The 19,356-nt window shown below is 41.4% G+C and overlaps 1 protein-coding gene across 1 annotated transcript; it reads right to left on the minus strand.

The window, feature by feature from the left end:
- Positions 1–5,202: 5,202 nt before the first annotated feature.
- On the minus strand, positions 5,203–5,595 carry LOC117900882 (protein enhancer of rudimentary-like). Its single transcript, XM_034811409.1, has one exon. The coding sequence runs from the start codon at positions 5,527–5,529 to the stop codon at positions 5,233–5,235; it is 297 nt and encodes a 98-aa protein (XP_034667300.1). The 5' UTR covers positions 5,530–5,595; the 3' UTR covers positions 5,203–5,232.
- Positions 5,596–19,356: the final 13,761 nt, after the last annotated feature.

Consider the following 19,356-nt stretch of genomic DNA (forward strand, 5'->3'; position numbering starts at 1 on the left):
CCCATTCCTTCCTTTCCCTACCTTCCGGACACAATTCGATTTGGCTCGACTTGAGTTGGGTCAGAAAGTCGTTGAAGCTCCGGCGCCAGACGAGACGGCGATTCCGCTCATGTCTAATTGATGGACAGTTGCTGAAGTTGCCCTAATGACGGTGGTGGAATTATTGAATTATGATTACGAGGGTCGGGACCTGTGGGAAAGGCAAAGAAGCGAAAGCTTTGGTCAGGAAATGTAACAATCGTGTGGCCGGTTATTCAGATTTTCCATAAGTAAACTCTACAAAAAATATTCAAAATCAAAACATTCTTTATTTTTCCATTCAATTTGATTCGTCAACAATTATAGTTTATAGTTGACCAATAAAATTCTCATCGCTTTTTGATTAGTTGATCATCGAATTGTGGCACATTATTTTCGATTTTGCATTGCATAAATTAAGACAAATTTTAGCATTTATTTCTGGGGTAGGAGAGACGCCGCCAACAACCATTATTTATCCCCAGCCTATTCCATGGGTCGTTAATTTGCGAAATATTTTAGTGGTGCTCTAATCGATGCACTTTCAGTGTCTGCGACAAGAGTGCCGCCCCACAGTGTGTCCTTCCACCGCCACCAGCACCCATCGATACATTTTCTAATGCACATGCATATTGGGTGTTTGCCCCTCAGCCACACTGAAAATGTGTGGAAATATATGCGCACTGCGAAATGGGGGAGAAAATGTATCGTTTTTGGCGCAGGCCAATATGAAATATTTATGCACGCCCTTCCCCGTCCTCCTTTTTTTTTTGAAACATAATTACTTAGTGGGTTGCGATGGTGGCCGAAGAGAGTTGTAATTAGCTTTTGTAATAACTCGTTGAATTATTTGCGTCGATTGAGCAAACCAAAGGCTGTCCAACAGTTTTGGCGATACAGGGAGAACTTCATTGATCGAAACGGGAATCAGACGACTTTTTATCAACAAGGATTATTTTAAAATAGTTAATGAAATGGATAGGCACATGATTTATCTATAAATATGAGAAATTCTCTGCGCCAAGTACCAATCCTCCCATAAAGCACTCACTGTATAAAGTTTGTCTAGCCCGCAGGCTATTTTCCAAATAGAAATGTTGCACAGCTAATATCAGGACCTCCACTCCCCACTTTTCTTCATGCTCCCTTTTCTAGCTCTTTACTTTCCCCTAATTCTCCCTATCTCTGCCTAAGCTTAACCCCTTTCAATCAGCGAGTTGTGTTTTTCTTGTCCTTTTTCCCGCTAATTTCCTGCGCTCTTTTGTCAAATTAAAAACACACACACCCACCCATACATACATACATATAAACAGAGGCAAAAAGTTTTCCCCTTTCTCAGTTTTCTCGGCTTTCTCAGTTTCTCTGTGTTGGTTTGTTTGCCTGTTGGTTGGGTTCATTTATCATGATTTTGTTTGTCGAACTTTGTCGCGTATGTTCCCCTCGCCCACCGTCTCCTGGATAGGCGGAAAAGTGTCTTCTCTGTTGTTATACCCTGGCAGAGGGCATTGAGAATTCAAGCAGACGCGAATAGTGAACAAAAGCAAAGAGTCTTCCAATTAATAATCAAGTCTTATGAATAGTTTAATGTGCTTACACTCGATCATAATTTGTATCAAACTCTAATGATTTATTCCATAAAGACAATGGATTGTCCAGGGTATCTGAAACTCCAGTCTCAAATTCCATCCTTTCCTCTGTTACTTTTGTTGTTCTTGATGTGAATGCCAGCAGCAAATGGCAGCTGTTGATGGTACTTCCACTTTCCCCAAGCCAGAAGCAGAGCCCCAGCCCGTGGGAAGGGTCTCGTCTCCTGCTTGTGTCAGGAATTTTCCTTCGGTGGAGGGGGGCTCACTTTTTGTTTGTCTTTTCGTTAGAGAGAGGGAGCCGAACCGAGCCAAAATTGCAAAGTGATTACTTTTGATTAGTTGCAAAAAGAAACGTAATTTGTTTATCGCTTTTGCTGTTGCCACTGTCGTTGCTTTGCTGCTTTGATAAATGTAATTTGGGGCCGAAACTCGCTGATTACAACAGAAAATTTCCAACTGAAACAATGGAAAACAATGGCTAACGAGCTGAGATTCATGTGTGGAAAGCGTTTGATGTGTGTCCTTGTTGATTGTACTGCAGCAGAATCAATCCATGTTGATCAATTATTTGAGCTTGTCTCGAAAAGATGAATTTAAAAAAGCTTCCAATCTGCTTTCTGTTTCATTGTCAACCATTTCGACCAGAAGCAGATGCCACAACTAAATTACTGACTATTTTCCAACCTAATTTCTTACAGTCTTCGCCAACAACTGAAACCGCATGATGAAAATGTTTTTGATACCACAAGTTTTTTGGTTAAATTTCGCCTCAACAGAGAAGCTGCATGACTTTCATTACTGATGGAAACGTATTCAGATTGTTTGTCTAGGATAGAGTGGAGTGAAAGTAGAACAGTGGCAGAGAGTGGTGGCTCTGGGGCAACTGTGGAACTGAAGGGGCAAACTTAATCTAGGAGCAACCGAGCTTACATTTTTAAGCAGCGACAGCTGCTTGCATGCAAAATTATGACTTAAAGCGCAGCTGGGGCTAGGGATCTATGTAGAATGTACTCCTACTCGTAGTCGTACTGCTCCTCTAACTAACCAAGGAACCACTCTGTCCTTACACACACACACACACTCAGTAGCACGAGCACAAAAGGATAACATAGGAGTAAGTTATTCATTGTGCACGCAAACATTACGGAAGTCATATGTTAAAGGAGAGCAGGAGAGCAGGAGAGAAGCGAGGCGAAACCTGGCTAAAAGGTAGCAAACGGTAAAACCAGCAGGCTCCCACTTCCTCTCCCTCACCTGCCTCCCTCACCCTCCCCGCACAGCATGAAAAGCTGGCCAAGTTTTTGCCGAGTAAAAGAAAAGAAATATGAAATATGACTCCAAGTCGAATTGTGAAAACTTGCAGAAAGGTACGAATAAGCATATCAAGATCATAAATAAAACACAGTACGAGAGCGAAAGAGCGAGAGAGCGAGAGAGTTGGGAAATTAAATTTTCGACTAGGAAAACCTAGCCAAAAACATGGTTCCCTACCCGTCACAACTCGTAGTCCCTGCCCTGCCCAGCACTGCTCCCCTTTCTCCCACTATATGGTGTAGACTTGGAGTGCACAATGCTAATATACGCAACGCGCTGCCAACTTTGATTTGCAAATAAATTATTTCGTTTCGTTTGCTCTTTTGCCTCCAAAATGAAAATCCTGCCCAAAAGACCAGAACATGGTAACCAGAAGGAAAGAATGAAACAAAAACAGGTGAGGAATAGCTGGATAAATGTACATACAAGCGTTTTTATATACGCTTTTACAGGGTGTGGTGGAGTATATTAGTTCGAGTAATCTAAAGGTCTTTTTATCCAATGCAGACATGAACTCCACTCAACCTCCAATACTTTAAGTACCACATAGGGATTCCTTCAAATCTGATTCTTTTTTGCGTGGTATCAGCGATCCCACACCTTGACCATCAATCCCTGCCAACTCCCTGTTCCCTTTCGATTCCTTGCCATCCTCCCCAGCCTCGCCCACCTGCCACTTTGCCAGCCTTTTCTTTTGCCTTTACCCCGCAGCATTCTAACCAGAAAGTTAACTTGAACTTAAAATAAAAGTTTTCTTCGTTTTTTTTCCACTGAAATTTTTGTTTTTGGATTTCCCACATTTTTTCCTTAGCGTTCTACACAAAGTCAAATATCATAAAGTTCGCCACGCCTTTTTGCATATTTTATTTGCGCTTATTTGAAAAAGCGAACGAGCGTGGCAAGATGTAGATGAGGAAAAGGAAGAAGGGGAAGGCAGGAGAGAAGAAAAACTTGCGGTTGCTGCTGCTGTGTCTGTGCTGTTTTCATTGCTGTTGCTCAGCGCTGCTTAAGTCTGTATGGCACTGCACCCAATATAAACTATACGCATATGGTTCAATTTGGTGTCATTAAGTGAACTTGCTTCACGTCTCATAGTCTAACAATATGTAACTTCATCTGAAAAAGGGAATATTCTCTTACCAAGCAGTAAATCAAGCTGAAATCAAAATCACTTCTTCTTGTAACACTCTCTAAATACTTTAATTTTCCATAAGCCTTCTTAATTAATGAATCAAATGAGTCAGTAGAATGTCATACAGCCTCACTGTTTCCTCTGTTTCTTTTATTTCTGCTAATGTCGCTGCTTTCAGTCAAGGTTTTCTCGTCTTCCTTCCCTCCTCACCCACTCGAAATCCCACCCCACATCCACCTCTCTCTCTCTCTCTCTCAAATTCTGTCTGTGCCTCTGTCCTTTTGGCAACAATTAAATTATTCAACCGAAATTTGTTGAAGCTCCCGAAAAAGTCACGCGCACTTGACGGCAACAACAACAAAAGCAGTTTCCCAAACTAACTTTTCCCGCTTTCCACTCTCGTCGCTGGCTGGCTGCTGTAGCTGCGCTTTCGGTTCAGTTCGGTTCGGTTCCAGTTGTCTTTTATCCTAGGTCTCGGTTCAGGTTTTTATTTTCCAAATGAAATGAGTTTGAAGTGCATTTGATGGTGGTCGCCAAAGTTCGGGCGTGCGCCTTCTTTTCAACATCAGTGGGCGTGGCCTGCAACTTTTTGTTGGAATTCTTTTTTTCTCAGTATAATTGTTGTTGTTGTATTGAGCATTTTAATGGAAAAGTTTTGCAGTTAAAGGCGCTTTTGCACCGAATGGGATTTTAAAAGCTTTTCCAAAATGGAAAACCAAACAAATTTACAGTTTGAATGCCGAAAACTATTTTAACAAGTTATTTCGGAAAATCATAAATTTTTAGATTCAGAAATATTCAGATAACTTGTTTGAATTTAACTACAGTTTTTAAATATTATTTTGCTAATTTAATTTGCCAAAAGATTGATCTTCCCAATGGCGGTGCTGCAACTGAGGTCTAAGATATTTTGATTTGCATAGAGAAAAAGGCAATACCGCAGTTTGGATTCAGTTGTGAGTTTCTACGCTTTATTAGTTCTTAATACACTTCACTGACAAGGTTCTTCACTGACAAGGTTCGGTTTATGGTGGTTGTGGTGCATTGTGAAGTGGGCACTTCATTGATTGACAACAAGGTTTGGATTATTTTCGCTGTGTGAATCGTGCTGTGTTGACTGTTTATCTTATTTTTCCATTGATCGATGTGACATCCCATCGATCCTTTTTAAGGGCTGCCACTTTATGACGCACTGAGCATAACATAAATCTTATCCTTGATCCACTCCTTGTTGAACGGGGCATATGTTTGGGTGGTCTTCTGGTACACCAAGCAGCAGATGTCCCTCATTGTCTCGATGAAATCGAATAGCTGGCCGATCTCGTATTTAATTGCTTGTTTGTTGGGGTAGAGTTTTTTCAGATGGTCCTCGTAGCTCTTGCACACGCCCTCCATGCACTCGTTGACGCTCTCGTAGTCGCAGAAAGTGCGACTCTGTGGGCATGCCCCCGGCTGTACAAGTAAAATGGTGTGCGACATCTTAGATTGTCGGCCTCGATGGATTCACCTATTGGTTGTGTTTTCTGCAAGAAAAGCAGTTGGGGGCGTTACGTTAATTAACCTGCACAACTCTGATGCCGCAGTCTGTACATTGTGAGTTCAGGATGTGTTTAATTTGTGTGGCTTTGCCCGAAAACTTACCACTAATTCTTAATTATGTGCAACAGCTGGTTCACTAGCGATGACATGTGCTTACTCGGATAGAGGTGACAAGCCCAACGATAGTTCAATTACATCGTGAGGGCTTGGAGAATATATAATAATAACTAGACTCTGCAACAATTGTGTTGCAAATTAATCTTTAATTTAATTAATGTTTCACTGGATCACCTGTGGACATCTGTTTGAAATTGAAGTTATAGATGGATAATATCGTTAACGTTGCCATTTGAATCGTATCGACAAACTTCACACAAACTTTCATCGCTAGCGGGGAAGTTGCCACCGTTTACTGTGACTGACAAAATTGGGTTTAGATTGTTTCGTCTGCGTTTCCTATTACAATAACAAAGACTAAACACAGCCATCACTCGCAATACACAAACCACAGCTCCACGGTTCCACATCTCCGGCTGGTTGCACATTTTTAACAAATTTCAGCATTGCAATGTTCTCAAATATGCCGCTGAAAGGCCAGGCCCATGAAAAAATCTAAGCAGTCTGCCGAGTGCTTCGCTGAAGAGATTGATGAACACGCCAATGTTCGAGCAGCGAGATCTGGAAGAACTAAGTATTCCCTGCCGCGCGTGTTAGCCAAAACAGCCTTCGAGCAAGCGTGCGGTCTCCGTTCTCGTCGTCGTGGAATCCCATAAAGACGCAGTGCCATGTAACGAGCCGGTCAGACAGAAAACGAAAGGGACACGGATCTTTGATATTCGAAGGAAGGAAAACTTTATGAAAACGGTAGGTATACAATACATTCTATTCGTGTGCTTTTCTCATCCATCCAAATAGTATTTTTCCACTCTCAGGTATTTGCGTCTGTTGGTTCCTCAAATTCCTCCATTGATGGGTTTCCTCACCTGTGACTCATTCTTCAGTTGCAGCTCTGCTTCTTCAACTACGTTGAACCGTTTTCCATTCAACATTCAATTCCTACATGCCTTTCTTTCTCTCTTTTAAACCATCTCTTCCGCCTCTCTCTGTCTCGAAAAGTCCTCGTGCAGGTGTCACTCGATTTCTAGCATTGCTTCCCTTTGGCTTGTTGCCTGAATTGCACCTTAGCACCAATTTACACACCGAAAAGGACAGGAGAAGGAAAGATAGAAACAGAAACATGGAGAAAGAGGCAGAAACAGTAGTGCAGAAAGACACGCAAAACAGTTGAAGAAAGAGGCAGAAAATGGAGAAAGTGCCAGTTGGAAAAAGAACAGAGACAGACACTTATGTATGTTCATATGTACATCCTCCTTGTGTAGTTTTTCTAGTTTCTCCTTTTATCCTCCTATTTCCATTTCGGGGCCTAATGGCGCATCGTGTTTTAGGCCTCTCACATCTGTCGCTGTTTCTATTTGATGTTTTTTTTATAGCGCTTAAAGCTGGTTCCTTTTGAATTCCTTCGTAAAGTGTTTCTCCCATGAATAACCACAAGTGTCCAAGGCGCCGAAAAGAATCGCTTGGAAAAATTGATTAATGTTTATGGATGTACAAGCTACTATGATTCATCACGCTAATAACTGATGTATTAGTAATTGTGAGTTATCATACAGACACAAAACTTGTGTTCCAGTTTTAAGTAATCTGTTTTAATTAGTCAGTCAAAATTGTACATTGCTTCGTCGTAGAACGAGCATTTCAAAGGCCAACGAATTTATTCAGTAAGTCAACCTCATTCACTGTATGTAACTATTGAAAACCAGGCCATTTAATCTCACTTCTTCAATCAAGTAAAGCCAATGTGCAGTTGACTTTTTGTTAGCACCATTTCGCAAATACTGGGGGCATTGTTGAACGCTGGCTGTCAAATAAAAACAAATATATACTTTTATTTACACATATTATTTATGCGCTTCATTAAAACTTTAAGTCGCCTTTATTTACGTCCACCAACATCATGCGCATCAGCGGCATTGTTAATATTAATATTAATTTTATTTTCTTTCATATATGTACGTACAACGTATGTCCATATCTGCGTATATTTAATACGGAGTAACATTGTGCGGATGATGTCCTTGTTATTGCATACAAACAGTATATCGAGCGAGTATTCAAATATTGGGAAAGATTTGGTGTGATTCATTTGAAACGAATGCCATCAAAGATGCATTTCATGAGTAATTATCAATATTGAAATGTAGCTATAAATATTAAGAGTGTCAAAAGTTTCAGTGTCATACTAAAGAAGTTTTATTTGTAGCAAAAAAGAGTTTAAAATTGACCATAAGAACTATTAAGGATCTAAATTGTTTGATACAGGGAACATCTCAGAGCGATTGTTTCTTTGCAAGGTGCATTTCATTTGATTTGCTCTCATACATTCGGTCCCATGAGTTTCCTCGTATGAAACTTAATACAAAATAGTTAAAACCATAATTTTCTCGTTTCCATTGTCCCAAAACTTTTCCAACTCACTGTACACATTGTGTTCGAAGTGAATTGGCTGACTCTGTCTGATGTCGCCCTGGTGCCGTATAAATCGCACTCAATAAAGCATATAGAAGGCATAAATTATATTTTGCCTGCTCGGAATTTTCATTAAGCCAAGCCCCAGACACAGTCGCCGGGAGTGAGACAGCAAACAATAGTGGGAGAGAGAGAGTCGGACGGAGGTAAAACGTGAGAAGAGAATGAGAAAATTGCACAAATTAAAGCTCTTGAAACTTTAATGCAATTTCAGAGCTTCTACTTGTTCCAGCTCCTCTGCGTTTGAGTCTTCCCCTTCGACTCGTCTTGAGCTCTCTGCCATTTCTATTTTTATTGTATTGGCCAAAGAGCAACCGACAGCCAAACAACCGGCAACAACTCTCCAAAAAACAACCAAAAAATTAATGAGCGCAATAAACATTTTAAGTGGAATTGTTGGTGAAGTTGTTAATTTTTAGTGCAATTTATAATTTTATTTTCCACCGAGCAAGTGTAATAAAATTGTTTGTGGGTAAAATTGGCAGTCCGAGAGACCATGAGAGAGAGGGTTAGGAGCATCTCTCCTCAATTGGCATCATAAATAATCAGTTTACAAGTTAGTTACGCAGCTAATTTCTTTGCGCTTCCTCCTGTTCCATCTGGCTTTGGCCTTTTAAACTAATTTCCCCAAAGATTGGGCAGCCGGAAAACAGTCTCTGGCTCCAGGTCTCAGGCACGCAGGAGGTGACGCTTTGGTAGCCATCTACTTCTCCTCTAACCTTCGTCTCGTATCCTCTGCATAGCGCACCTCCTCCCTATCGCTTTGTTTATTGTTGTGTAAGCCAAGCACGACACCTGTCGAGCCATTTCTGGTCTAGTTTCGCTTTTAGCCCCGCACAAAATTATTAATATTTCATTTGCCATGCCATCCACATCCCCCCATGCCAATCTCACCTCACACCTGACACATCTATTCCGCCCCTATTCACCACCCTTAATCGTTAGTTCTGTGTCGTTAGAGGGACCTGTCTTCCGTTCCATTCCGCATTGCATACTTGATGACGCTTTCATCTCGTTAAGTGGCTTAAAGCCTTTCCTCGCTGACCCCTGCCACATGAAGCAGACAGGGAATCTTAACGGAATGCGTGCGTTTCTGTCGCTCTCTGTGTCACTTTGGGACTCCTGTCTCTCGCTCTCTATTTCTGTCTCGGTTGCCCCAGCAAGTCCACTCATTGAAGCTACCTGTCATAATTGCGCAATCTGTTTCGGGTGTTTATAGCATTAGCGGTTGGCGTACCACCAACAGGCAGATTCCAGCTTGTCAGTAGGGGATTCTGATGTGTATTGGATATCCATTTGCAATGTGGCTTGTATGTATATTAGGTGATGCTTTGATGGGGTTTAAAGTCTGACAATTTCCGAAGGCGACTTGTCAGCTGGGAGCTCTAAACAAATTTCGATGTTACGTAGCCACAGATTGGGACAGTATGGGACATGCTAGGCAAGTATGTATTTACCCCTGCTAATTATGAATTCAGAGTTGGCATTATAAGACAGCTGTTTGACTTTCATCCTACAGCGTTTCACTCATATGAATTTATGGATGAAGTCAATGCATCAAAAAGTCGCCCACGCTCTGCTGTTGAATATGGAAAAAGGCAAATGCAGTTACCTGAGAATAAATGCATGTTAAACATGTGTTTGTGCGAAGCTGCGCGGAAGTTTTGCATGGCACTCGCAGTCGCAGTCTGAACGGGTATATTGCATTCGTGGAGGGTCAGGAAATATGTACTCACCTTTTAAACCCAATAAGGGTATACAAATGCAGAAAAAGATCTCGATCATTCTGGTGATACAATTTACTTTGTTTTATTATATACATAAATATTATGTTTTCCCGTTCGAGGATAATCTTCAAGTCTATATGTGCTCTTTAGACTTTTGCTTGCTGGAAACAATTTTTTATGAACTTTAAAAATGAGCAAAAGCATTAAAATAACTTGGAATATGTATGATGCAGCATGAGGCAGGCTTAACCGTGGACGAAGCAATGTTGCAAAGGATCGAGAGAGGGGGTACGATAAAATAAAAACAGCGAATATTTAAATGTATAATGAGAAGCTGAAAGCTTTTTAATGGCTTTTCAATTAGATGAGGTCAAGTTGAGCCGCAGTGTGTTTGTATATACAAACATACATACATACATACATATGTATGCATGTATATTTATACTTGTTTGGCAACGAAATTAGCATGCCACCTGATTGTGGACAGCGGCGGGGCTTGAGCAGGCAGCTAATTAGACGCCAGCTGAGGCACAAGCCATCTTCCTAGTTGAGTCGGGTATTGAAATACGTTTTAATTACAGTTTAAAAGACATTTGAATTACGTTTTGGCAGTATGCACTGGAGATTTCATTCATTCTTAATTTTTACATATTGATTTTCCTGTTTGCATCCAATAACTGTTGCTCTTCCCCCACTCCTTGATGTGCCTGGTCCCACATGCAATTTTGTTACTCCATTTCCGCACAGAATTCCACCTATTCCTGCTTGCTCTGCTTACTGCCAACTCGCATTTTTTCAGCACACATTCTTCGCCTGCCCACATTTAAAGTTATTTTAAGGATTCCACCTGCGGCTGCGGCTTGTGTTTTTTAACGTATTCTCGCAAAATATTTTTTGCAGCACTGAAAAACGAATATATAATTTGGATGGACACGTTACATTATTTGCCACTACACCTCAGGGAAGGGAATTCCATTAACGAACTCTTAAGAAAAAGGAGTGGAACGAGAAGCATTCATTTGGTTGCGTTTTATTGCGCAATGTGAAAAGAAAAACGAGAAAATATATAGGGTCTCATTGAATGTCTGTGTCGTGGCACGGTGCTGCCAACTTGTCTATGAGAAAATAGTCTGGCAAGAAAAAGTAGCTTTCCCCCTCACTTTTCGATCGTACGAACGTTAAAGTTAGCTGCAGGAAATTCCAATCGACGAATATTTTTGCATACGAAATAAATAATTTTACATGTTCATAATCTTTAGTTCCTTGGTCTTTGGCCTACTGTTGGCTGAATAAATCCATTCGTGATATGAACGGACACCTGGTGCAGGAGATTCTCGAATTACTGCTGCTTTCCCCAGTAGATGTGGACAGATTGAAGATCAATTCGACACCCGTTGTGGGCAAGGGTCTGTGCGAAGATGGCGGCAATGAAGGTAAGTAACAGTCTCTGCTCTGCTCGTACCTAGAAGGGATTACTTATTAGCAAAGAAGCTTGAGACTGAGAGCCTGAGTGGTGCGCCAGTGGCACATACAAAAAATAGGATAAAATAACAAACACGACTCTCAACGGCTGTCAACTGTACAACATCATTTGAACTACAACTGAAACCCATTGATTATGATATTGTATCTCGTTGTTCAGTGAACTTTTGGATTAAATTCAGCTTATTCAGCCCCAAAAAAGAGAGGGGTTGAGGAGTAGAATCAAGAACCCTTACAGTTGAAATGATTTCCAGGGGCTTTTGTGCCATTTGAGCTGATTTTTCATACAGGCCGCCCCTTCCCCACTCCAAATCTCCTGTCAGTTCCGCCCTTAATACAAACAGTAACCATTGTATCTATGAGTGGGCTATATTGTATGTAAAAACCAATGCCCAAAACAGAAAAAGAAAACGCCGCAACAATTTTTGCATGCGTCAGTATTTCACCGAAAATATTTTGCAAGTACAAATAAATCCATTTCAATGCAAGTTGCACAGGACCCCCGACATACAACATTCGAACCAACAAAAAAATAACCCAACAAATAACAAAAAAAGAAGATATATGAAAACTCAGCGAAACCAAAGCGGCACAGCACGAGTATTAGTGGATTAGAGAGGGAAAAAGATATGGGCTATAGATAGGGGTGGCGGGAGATAGAGAAAAAAGCATCAGAACTACACGAAAAACCGCATAAACAACAAAGTAAATAAATCAATGTAAACAATCGAAACAGTTGTCGGTAAATTGAAATTTGAAATGCAACGCTGCCGATGCCGATACCACGGTATGGGTAGGAGTACGCACTCACTCCCTATCCTCCTCCGACTCGACAAAACGTCATTGTAACCCCACTCGCTTTTTCCATGACTCTGCTCTTTGTGACAGGAACAACACCACCAACAAAACACATGTGTGAATACAGACAAGCGGAAAAAGAGAAGAACATTGATGATGACGACGACAACATCCCACATCGGCATGATGCCTGGTAACCCTGCCAACCAGCAGATAACTGACGAAGAAACGGAGGGAATGGAACCAAAATGGGGAAGAACCGAATACAATACCGTATAAGCGTTAATTGACAAATACTTGAAGCGAATGGGAGTGGGAGAGAGCACAATAAAGATGGAGAAAGACAGAGCAACGGATAAAGACAGAGGAGATCCGCATCCATTAAACTGACCAACACAACAAGCTGTATTTTTGAAGTACTAGCAACTGCAAATTATATCCTTTTAAAGAACATCCAACGAAAAAACTTTCCGAGAGAAAAAAAGAGAGAGAAAGCTGAAGATATTGGAGATCCCTTTCAGACGGAGTATGAGATGATCTCTTCTTTTGAGTATACCACAAGATAGAATGATTTTTCAAAGGAGGATAGCACCGGCACAGCAACAGCTCTTGGAATATCGTTGTTTTAATATCTGGGATCCTGTCTTTATGATTATATAACTATATCACGGCTGTATATACATCTATCTACTAAAACTTTTCAGCTTTAGAGCCAACTCTGTTCTGTCTTCCATTATCCGTTGCTCCGGCATAAATCTCAACCCGTTTTTGGCTTTGGAAGTTGCCCCATCGCACTCCTTTTCCTGCCACCTCCTTTCATGTGGGAGGGTGTGGCGCATCTTGTGACACGTGTCATGTGTGGCACAGCAGGCAAGTCACAGAGGATTGTGTTGCTGTTGAAGCTAGACAAAGGCAGGAAGCAGGAATGCCAACGCATGTTTTGTTGTGAGGCATTGTGAATGCGGAGAAGAATGATGGAGCGCAGGAGGCACAGCCGCAACGTAAAATGAACTGCGCCAGGAAACAAAGGAACAACATCCAGGATCCATCTACACGTCTCCGACTAGGACACCGACACCGACACTGGACTCTGTGTCGTGTGTGTGGCAATCAACAATGCCACAACTCTCGCCTCGGACCATGTCCAAGTGCCATGTTGAACATTGTCCGGAGCTCCATTCATTTCACACCACATAGATTTTATGTACTGAGGAAATCTTTAGCCCAAAAACTTGGCCAATAATATAAAGTAATTAAAAACCGCAGAGACACTGTCGGGGGGCATTCGAGCTGAAGGCTAATCTGGTTGGACTTTTATTGAGGAAGTGTACAAGTGCTTCGAGGGGGGAGGAGAAAAGGGAATGTTAATGTCTGGCCACAGGATATGGTGGCACCTGTTTTCTCCCCCAGGTCCCATCCTTCTCTGGTTTCTCCGCTTCTGAAACAAACAAATTTTTATGATGGAATTACAAAATTTTAATGTTTGCTTGTTTGTAATTAAATTTTCTGTAGCTGTTGCTGCTTCACGTTGATGTTTGCTGATAAGCGGTTTCCAGGAAAAGGAAGGCCATTTGGGTTATTAATAAAATCTATTTCATTAACTCAAGCTGTGTCTCTGAATTTATAATAGGATTTCTACGGATTGGGTGCCCTTTTTCTCCATTTCTTTAAATATTTTTCTAGCAAAGTAACTCTTTCCTGTCCATCATAATTCATATTTAATCACAATTCAGGTAAGACTTGTATCCTCCTCGACTCGAATCCTTATCAACCCCAAGGGTATTCAAGGTTCGACCCTGCAACGGATCTCTCCATTTCCTTATTCCCTTTTTTTGTTGTTTTATGTGTGACTTTTATGGGCGTGACACGTGAGCAATTTTTATTACCCAACAAGAGACGACGGAAGTGGAGACAGCGGAAGGGAGAGAGAGAGAAAGGGGACAAGCGTAGGGCCTGCGCAAGGACATTGGCTGTGACCTTTAAACTTTTAATTACACACAACTGTCCGAGCGGCATAGTACATTTTTAATTAAACCAAATTGCCTTCAAATTGCGCCTGGAAAGGAGGAGGCAAAGCAGGTCCTTGCATAGCTTTAAGCTAAGGACAAATTGCAGCTATTACTGTGCACTTTTCCGATTATCTATGACCGATCCCAATCGATATGTGGGGCACGGCAACAGCAACGGCCACCCTCTACGCGTTTAAGTGAATTATAACTTTTGGCTCTGCATTCTCTCGCTTTTGTGGCATGTGGCAAAGTTTTGTGGCAGGCGCCGGGACCAAGTTATCCACAGAATCAACATTTATATTGGCGCGTGTGCGAAAAGAAAATAGCTCAAAGGTTCAATTCAGCCACTCAACCGCTGACTGACTCGAAACAGAACAGAGCACAAAACTTAACTGGCCAAAAAAGGCGAAGCAGTCAGACCCACAACAAAAAAATACTGTCAAAAGTTTCATTCTCTCTCTCTCTTTTTTTTGGTCCCACAATAAGTTAAACTTATCCCAGAAGCCACAGAGTTGTGGCAGCGATCAATGGTTGCAAGTAGGGGAAATCACAGATGGAAACGCGGCCTCGAGATGAAGTGAGACAACCTAATCGACTGCTGGACATACTAGAAATGTCTGGCATTCCCTTGTATAGAGATAGGATAGTGGGGGAAGTCTCTCGTAGACAGACAGAAAGCGGCAGCATCCCAACATTCTGCGACTCAAATGCCAAGGGCATTCGTGAGAGAAGGACCCCTGAAGGCTCGTCATACAAGTACGGAGGTATGTAAAAGGAAAGGAAATGCAAGAATATGCCAACTAAAATCATGCCAGAATAAATGTATATTGAGTGCGGGAGATATACTTACTAAAGCCAGAGCGAAAAGAGTAAATTAAATTCATTGTTGAGCGACATCTAATAATGGTTCGGATACGGAGACTGTTTAAATTTTGGCACGTTTGGGTGATTTGCCTAAGTGCAAAATTTCGTGTAATCAGCGACATTTGAATACCAAAGAGAGCAAGCAAAACCATTAAAATCATGTGAACCCCGCCACCACAGGAACAAAGGTAAACAGAGAGCGTATAATTAAAGGACCATTTTCCCCGAACCCAGAAATGACACACTTTCACGTAACCAAAATCCTTGAGACTTGAGACCTGTAATTCCTCATCCTCCGCTTCAGTTTCACCTCGGGGTCGCATCGAAAGTATCAATTTGTTGTAATCCAAACTCCCCAAAGTATGGCAAATGACACATGCCAATTATTGGTGTGCATTTTTCATGACATTCGACCTGGAAGCGTACTCCTTCCAGCCATCCCTTCATTCCCCCTTTTGACCTTTCCGTTGGCTCGCAATTTTGGTCGGGGCGGATGTGGTGGTTCAGCCTTCAGGTGGGTTGAATGGCGACGTTGCTTTCAGTGCCCTTGGCCTCGCAAATAAATGATTAAAATTGCATTCATGTCATTTCCTTTATTATTTCAGCACACGACAAAGAAAAACAAGAAAGTAAATGGACCGAAAAGGAGGCAGAGCAATAAGCAAATGTGTAAATCAACAGAATGAAAATGGCATTCAAATTGTTCAGATTATAAAATCCCCTACATGACAATCATCAACCGAATCATCATCACACCATCATCAGCTTCATCATCGATGACATCGACAGGATTGTCAACGTTGACAGCACCAATTGTCGGAGGCCAACAGGCAAGGACATCCAGTAGCAAGAGTAGCAGCAGCAACGACAGCAGATGAAGACGTACTGGTCCAGCAGCAAAAGTGGAAGCAGGAGCCACTATAGAACGACGAGTTGGTCCTTCAATCAATACGAAGCCAAGGACAAGCGAAAGTCCATCTCGTTCGCTTTTGCTGCTGGTGCCGCTCTGATGGCTACCAATTATGATTGGCTTCTTTGATTCCCTCGTTCATTGAGTCGATGCTTTTTCAAAATTAAAGCCAATTATCCTTATGCAAATAGGCACTGGAGATGGTGCCGACCTTGAGCGGATTTTTGCTGGGCAAAAGAATGGATGCAGCATGCTGTAAAGATAAGATGGTTAATGAAGTGCTCAGATTAATCTTTGCAGTGGCTGACGGCAGGCTGATTGAAATATAAATGACCAAGTAATCTACAGATTCAAATGTTCTTCTTACCTTACAATTACTCATAACAATTGGTAGTCAAATCTGTTAAGCAAACTGTAAGAAAATATAATGGAAAATCTGTAAGGGTTTGGGTTTCTTTTGGCCCTTAATTTTTCCAAGTTTCGCTTTGCTTTATGAGTTCATTTTTGACGTAGAAAAATAAAGGAAATATTGGAGGGCAAAACTTTAACGTTTTCCATGAGTTGAGTCAAGCGCTACAAATTTAAATTGCTTAGACTATTAGATAAAACTGGATGCAGCAGAATAGAACTCCACTGGAATACCAGTCCGTCTCCACCAGGTCCCTATTTTGCGGCTTTCATTCTTGGCCGCAACTTACCTCTTTGTTTGCTGGTTTCTATTATGCTGCGAACACATTTTGGATGTCCAAGGAGCATTTTGTTTGTACGTTAAACTCGTGCAAAATATGTTTGAATGTTTCTAGGCATTTTCTTTGATTTTTGGCCACAAAACCGCATTATTTTGGTTTCAACTTGCATGTTTTCCCATTTACCGGCCCTCATCCTGCATTTTATTTTCGTCACTGTTCTTTCAGGGGACCAATTACAAACATTTTCTGTTGGTTTCTTGTAAAATTTCAAACTCATTTATCACACATGAATGCATGCAACAGGAAGAGAGAAATGGCAAACAAATTCTAAGCCATTTTGTCGAAATTACTTCATTATTAAGTTTTTGCTACATTCAAGAAATTTATATAATTGATGAACTTTGCATTCACTTTGTACAACCAAAACTTACGTTATGTTTGCAATACTTTGTTGGAATGTTGGACTGGATGTTAATCGGAAAGAAGTCAAGACAATTCAGATAATGTAAGACATGAGTGAGAGATAATTAAATTGAGTATTCCCTCAGCCACATGCCACAGTCAACCTACCCCAAGTGAAGCGGATTCCGGCCCCTTGAAATCACCTTAAGGAACAGTCAAGCATCCCCATTGAGCAAACCGCAACTTGAGATTGAAATATTCCTTTTGGCTGCTGAAGGTTGGATCCTGGGGTCTCGGAATTTGAGTTTGGGTTTGGGTTTGGGTTGTGTTTCTATTTGAGCTCTGGTTCTTGACTCTGGCGGTTTTCTTAATTAAAATGTCGTCAAAACAATGGAAAATTTGTCAAATGCAGTTGGTCCAAGGTTCCGAACAGGGGATTCGGGCTGAGGTGAATTGTTTGCGGAGGCTGGACATCAGAATGACAAACAGCTGCCGTCTTGCGATTGCTCTCCCTTCGCTTGTCTGCTGCTCATAGAATGTAGACCTGACCACACATTGATGGTTGATTCAATCAAAGGGCCACACAACGCACACATACGCCTACATCTGTTTATGTGAAGATGGGACACACAGCCAGCCACACACTGTTCATCATGACGTGTGTCTGCTGGCCCTGTAATTAGCTCATTTATGTTGATTTCCTTTGACAATGTAACGAAAATATAAATTGCTTCTATTAATTCGGGTTATTCATTATGCATTTGCTTGTTCCCCTCGTTCCCCCCGTTCCCGCCATTCCCACAGAAACCAAAAGCATTCATAAATTTGCGGTCAGAAGGCTATCGACCAAATATCAAATGGTGCGGTCAATAACTGTTAAGTGCATGCCATTCCGAATTGTGATTCAAATTTCGAATTTCAGGCTAAAATAATTATGGTCTAATGGTTGACTCCTCTTCAGTCATCTGATGTTGGTAATTACAGATACGGATTTATACGAATTCATGACTAATCTGTGCATAATGGTTGCCTAGTGCAAACTCTTTGGCTACATTGCGACAACGAATGGATGTTTGAGTACTTTAAAAGCACTTTAGATCCAACAATATTTATATTACGTTAAATATGAGACACGGGATTTAGTTAACATTATTATTATGTGTGTTCCGTGTGTGTTCACTCAGTGTATATCGTATATCCCTGCTTGGATACGCAAACTGGATTACGAGAAATCCAAAAGATAGATGAAAAACCCTTCATTAGGCTGCGCTCCTTAAATATTTCGCCACTTCAGGCACTCGAAGTGCTTTAAAAGTTGCAGCTTTTTCTCCGTTCTACTCCAGAGTGGAATAGATACTCGCAAAGAACGAGAGAGTGAGAGTGAGAGAGAGAGAGAGAGAGCGTGAGAAGGGGAAAGAGTGAGGAAGCCAGCATGGATTTAATTAACATTGAAATGGTTTCAATTACGTTGGGGAATTAGCTGAACTTTTGTGCTGCAACTTGGGTGCGAGGCGCCTGATTGGGGACACTTGTGTTTTTTGGCCTTTGCTGCACTCTAACGCAACTTTCTGACTCTTAAAGAGCAACTCTTAACGTCTACTTCTCCATCTCCTGAGGTTCTGTTTGGGTTTACGCCATCGGGGTTTTAGGCAGCGCCTCTCCATGTGTCTCTATGTTCCGTCTTAAGCCCTCTCTACTCTCTTTGTTGTGGTTTAAGCCACCTCTCTTATCTCTCTCTCTATGGCTTAAGTCTAAGTAAACTCTGTAGAAAGCAAACCCATTTGTGTTTAATAATCTCATAATTGCCACTATGAAACTTAAGCCATATAAATTGAGTCTTGAGTTGGGGGGTCCTGCACTTTGCGTATGTAGATTTTGGAGCTTCCAAAGTGGAACTTCTCCCCATATATTCTCTGTGTGTCTCTGCAATAAATACGAAATACTTAAACTGCAACTGGGTTGAGCACACACCATGTGTGCCACAGTCCCCATTGCATCGTCCATTGCATCCCGTTCCCATCATCGTTGCTTAAAACAATTAGAAATGCAACATTGTTTAATCTCTTTCGCATTTAACGCAAATTGCTTAGCATTAAGGCGCTCGCCAAAACCTCCAATGCGAAAACAAAGGAAATGGAAAGTGCCAGAGGAGGAGAGCAGCGAGAGAGCCATGCAAAATGTACACTCAGATGAAAGCGTGAATGAATAAGTAGGAGGGTGACACACAGAGCAAAATAGAGCATGGAAGAGGGGAAAAATGAACGGAAAGCAATGCATTAATACGAATTTAAGCATTGCTT

This window comes from Drosophila subobscura, chromosome U, assembly GCF_008121235.1.
Source record: "Drosophila subobscura isolate 14011-0131.10 chromosome U, UCBerk_Dsub_1.0, whole genome shotgun sequence".
Lineage (NCBI taxonomy): Eukaryota > Metazoa > Arthropoda > Insecta > Diptera > Drosophilidae > Drosophila > Drosophila subobscura.

Excerpts from the sequence above, each read along its gene's own strand:
- LOC117900882 (XM_034811409.1), bottom strand. The coding sequence starts at position 5,529 with ATGTCGCACACCATTTTACTTGTACAGCCGGGGGCATGCCCACAGAGT.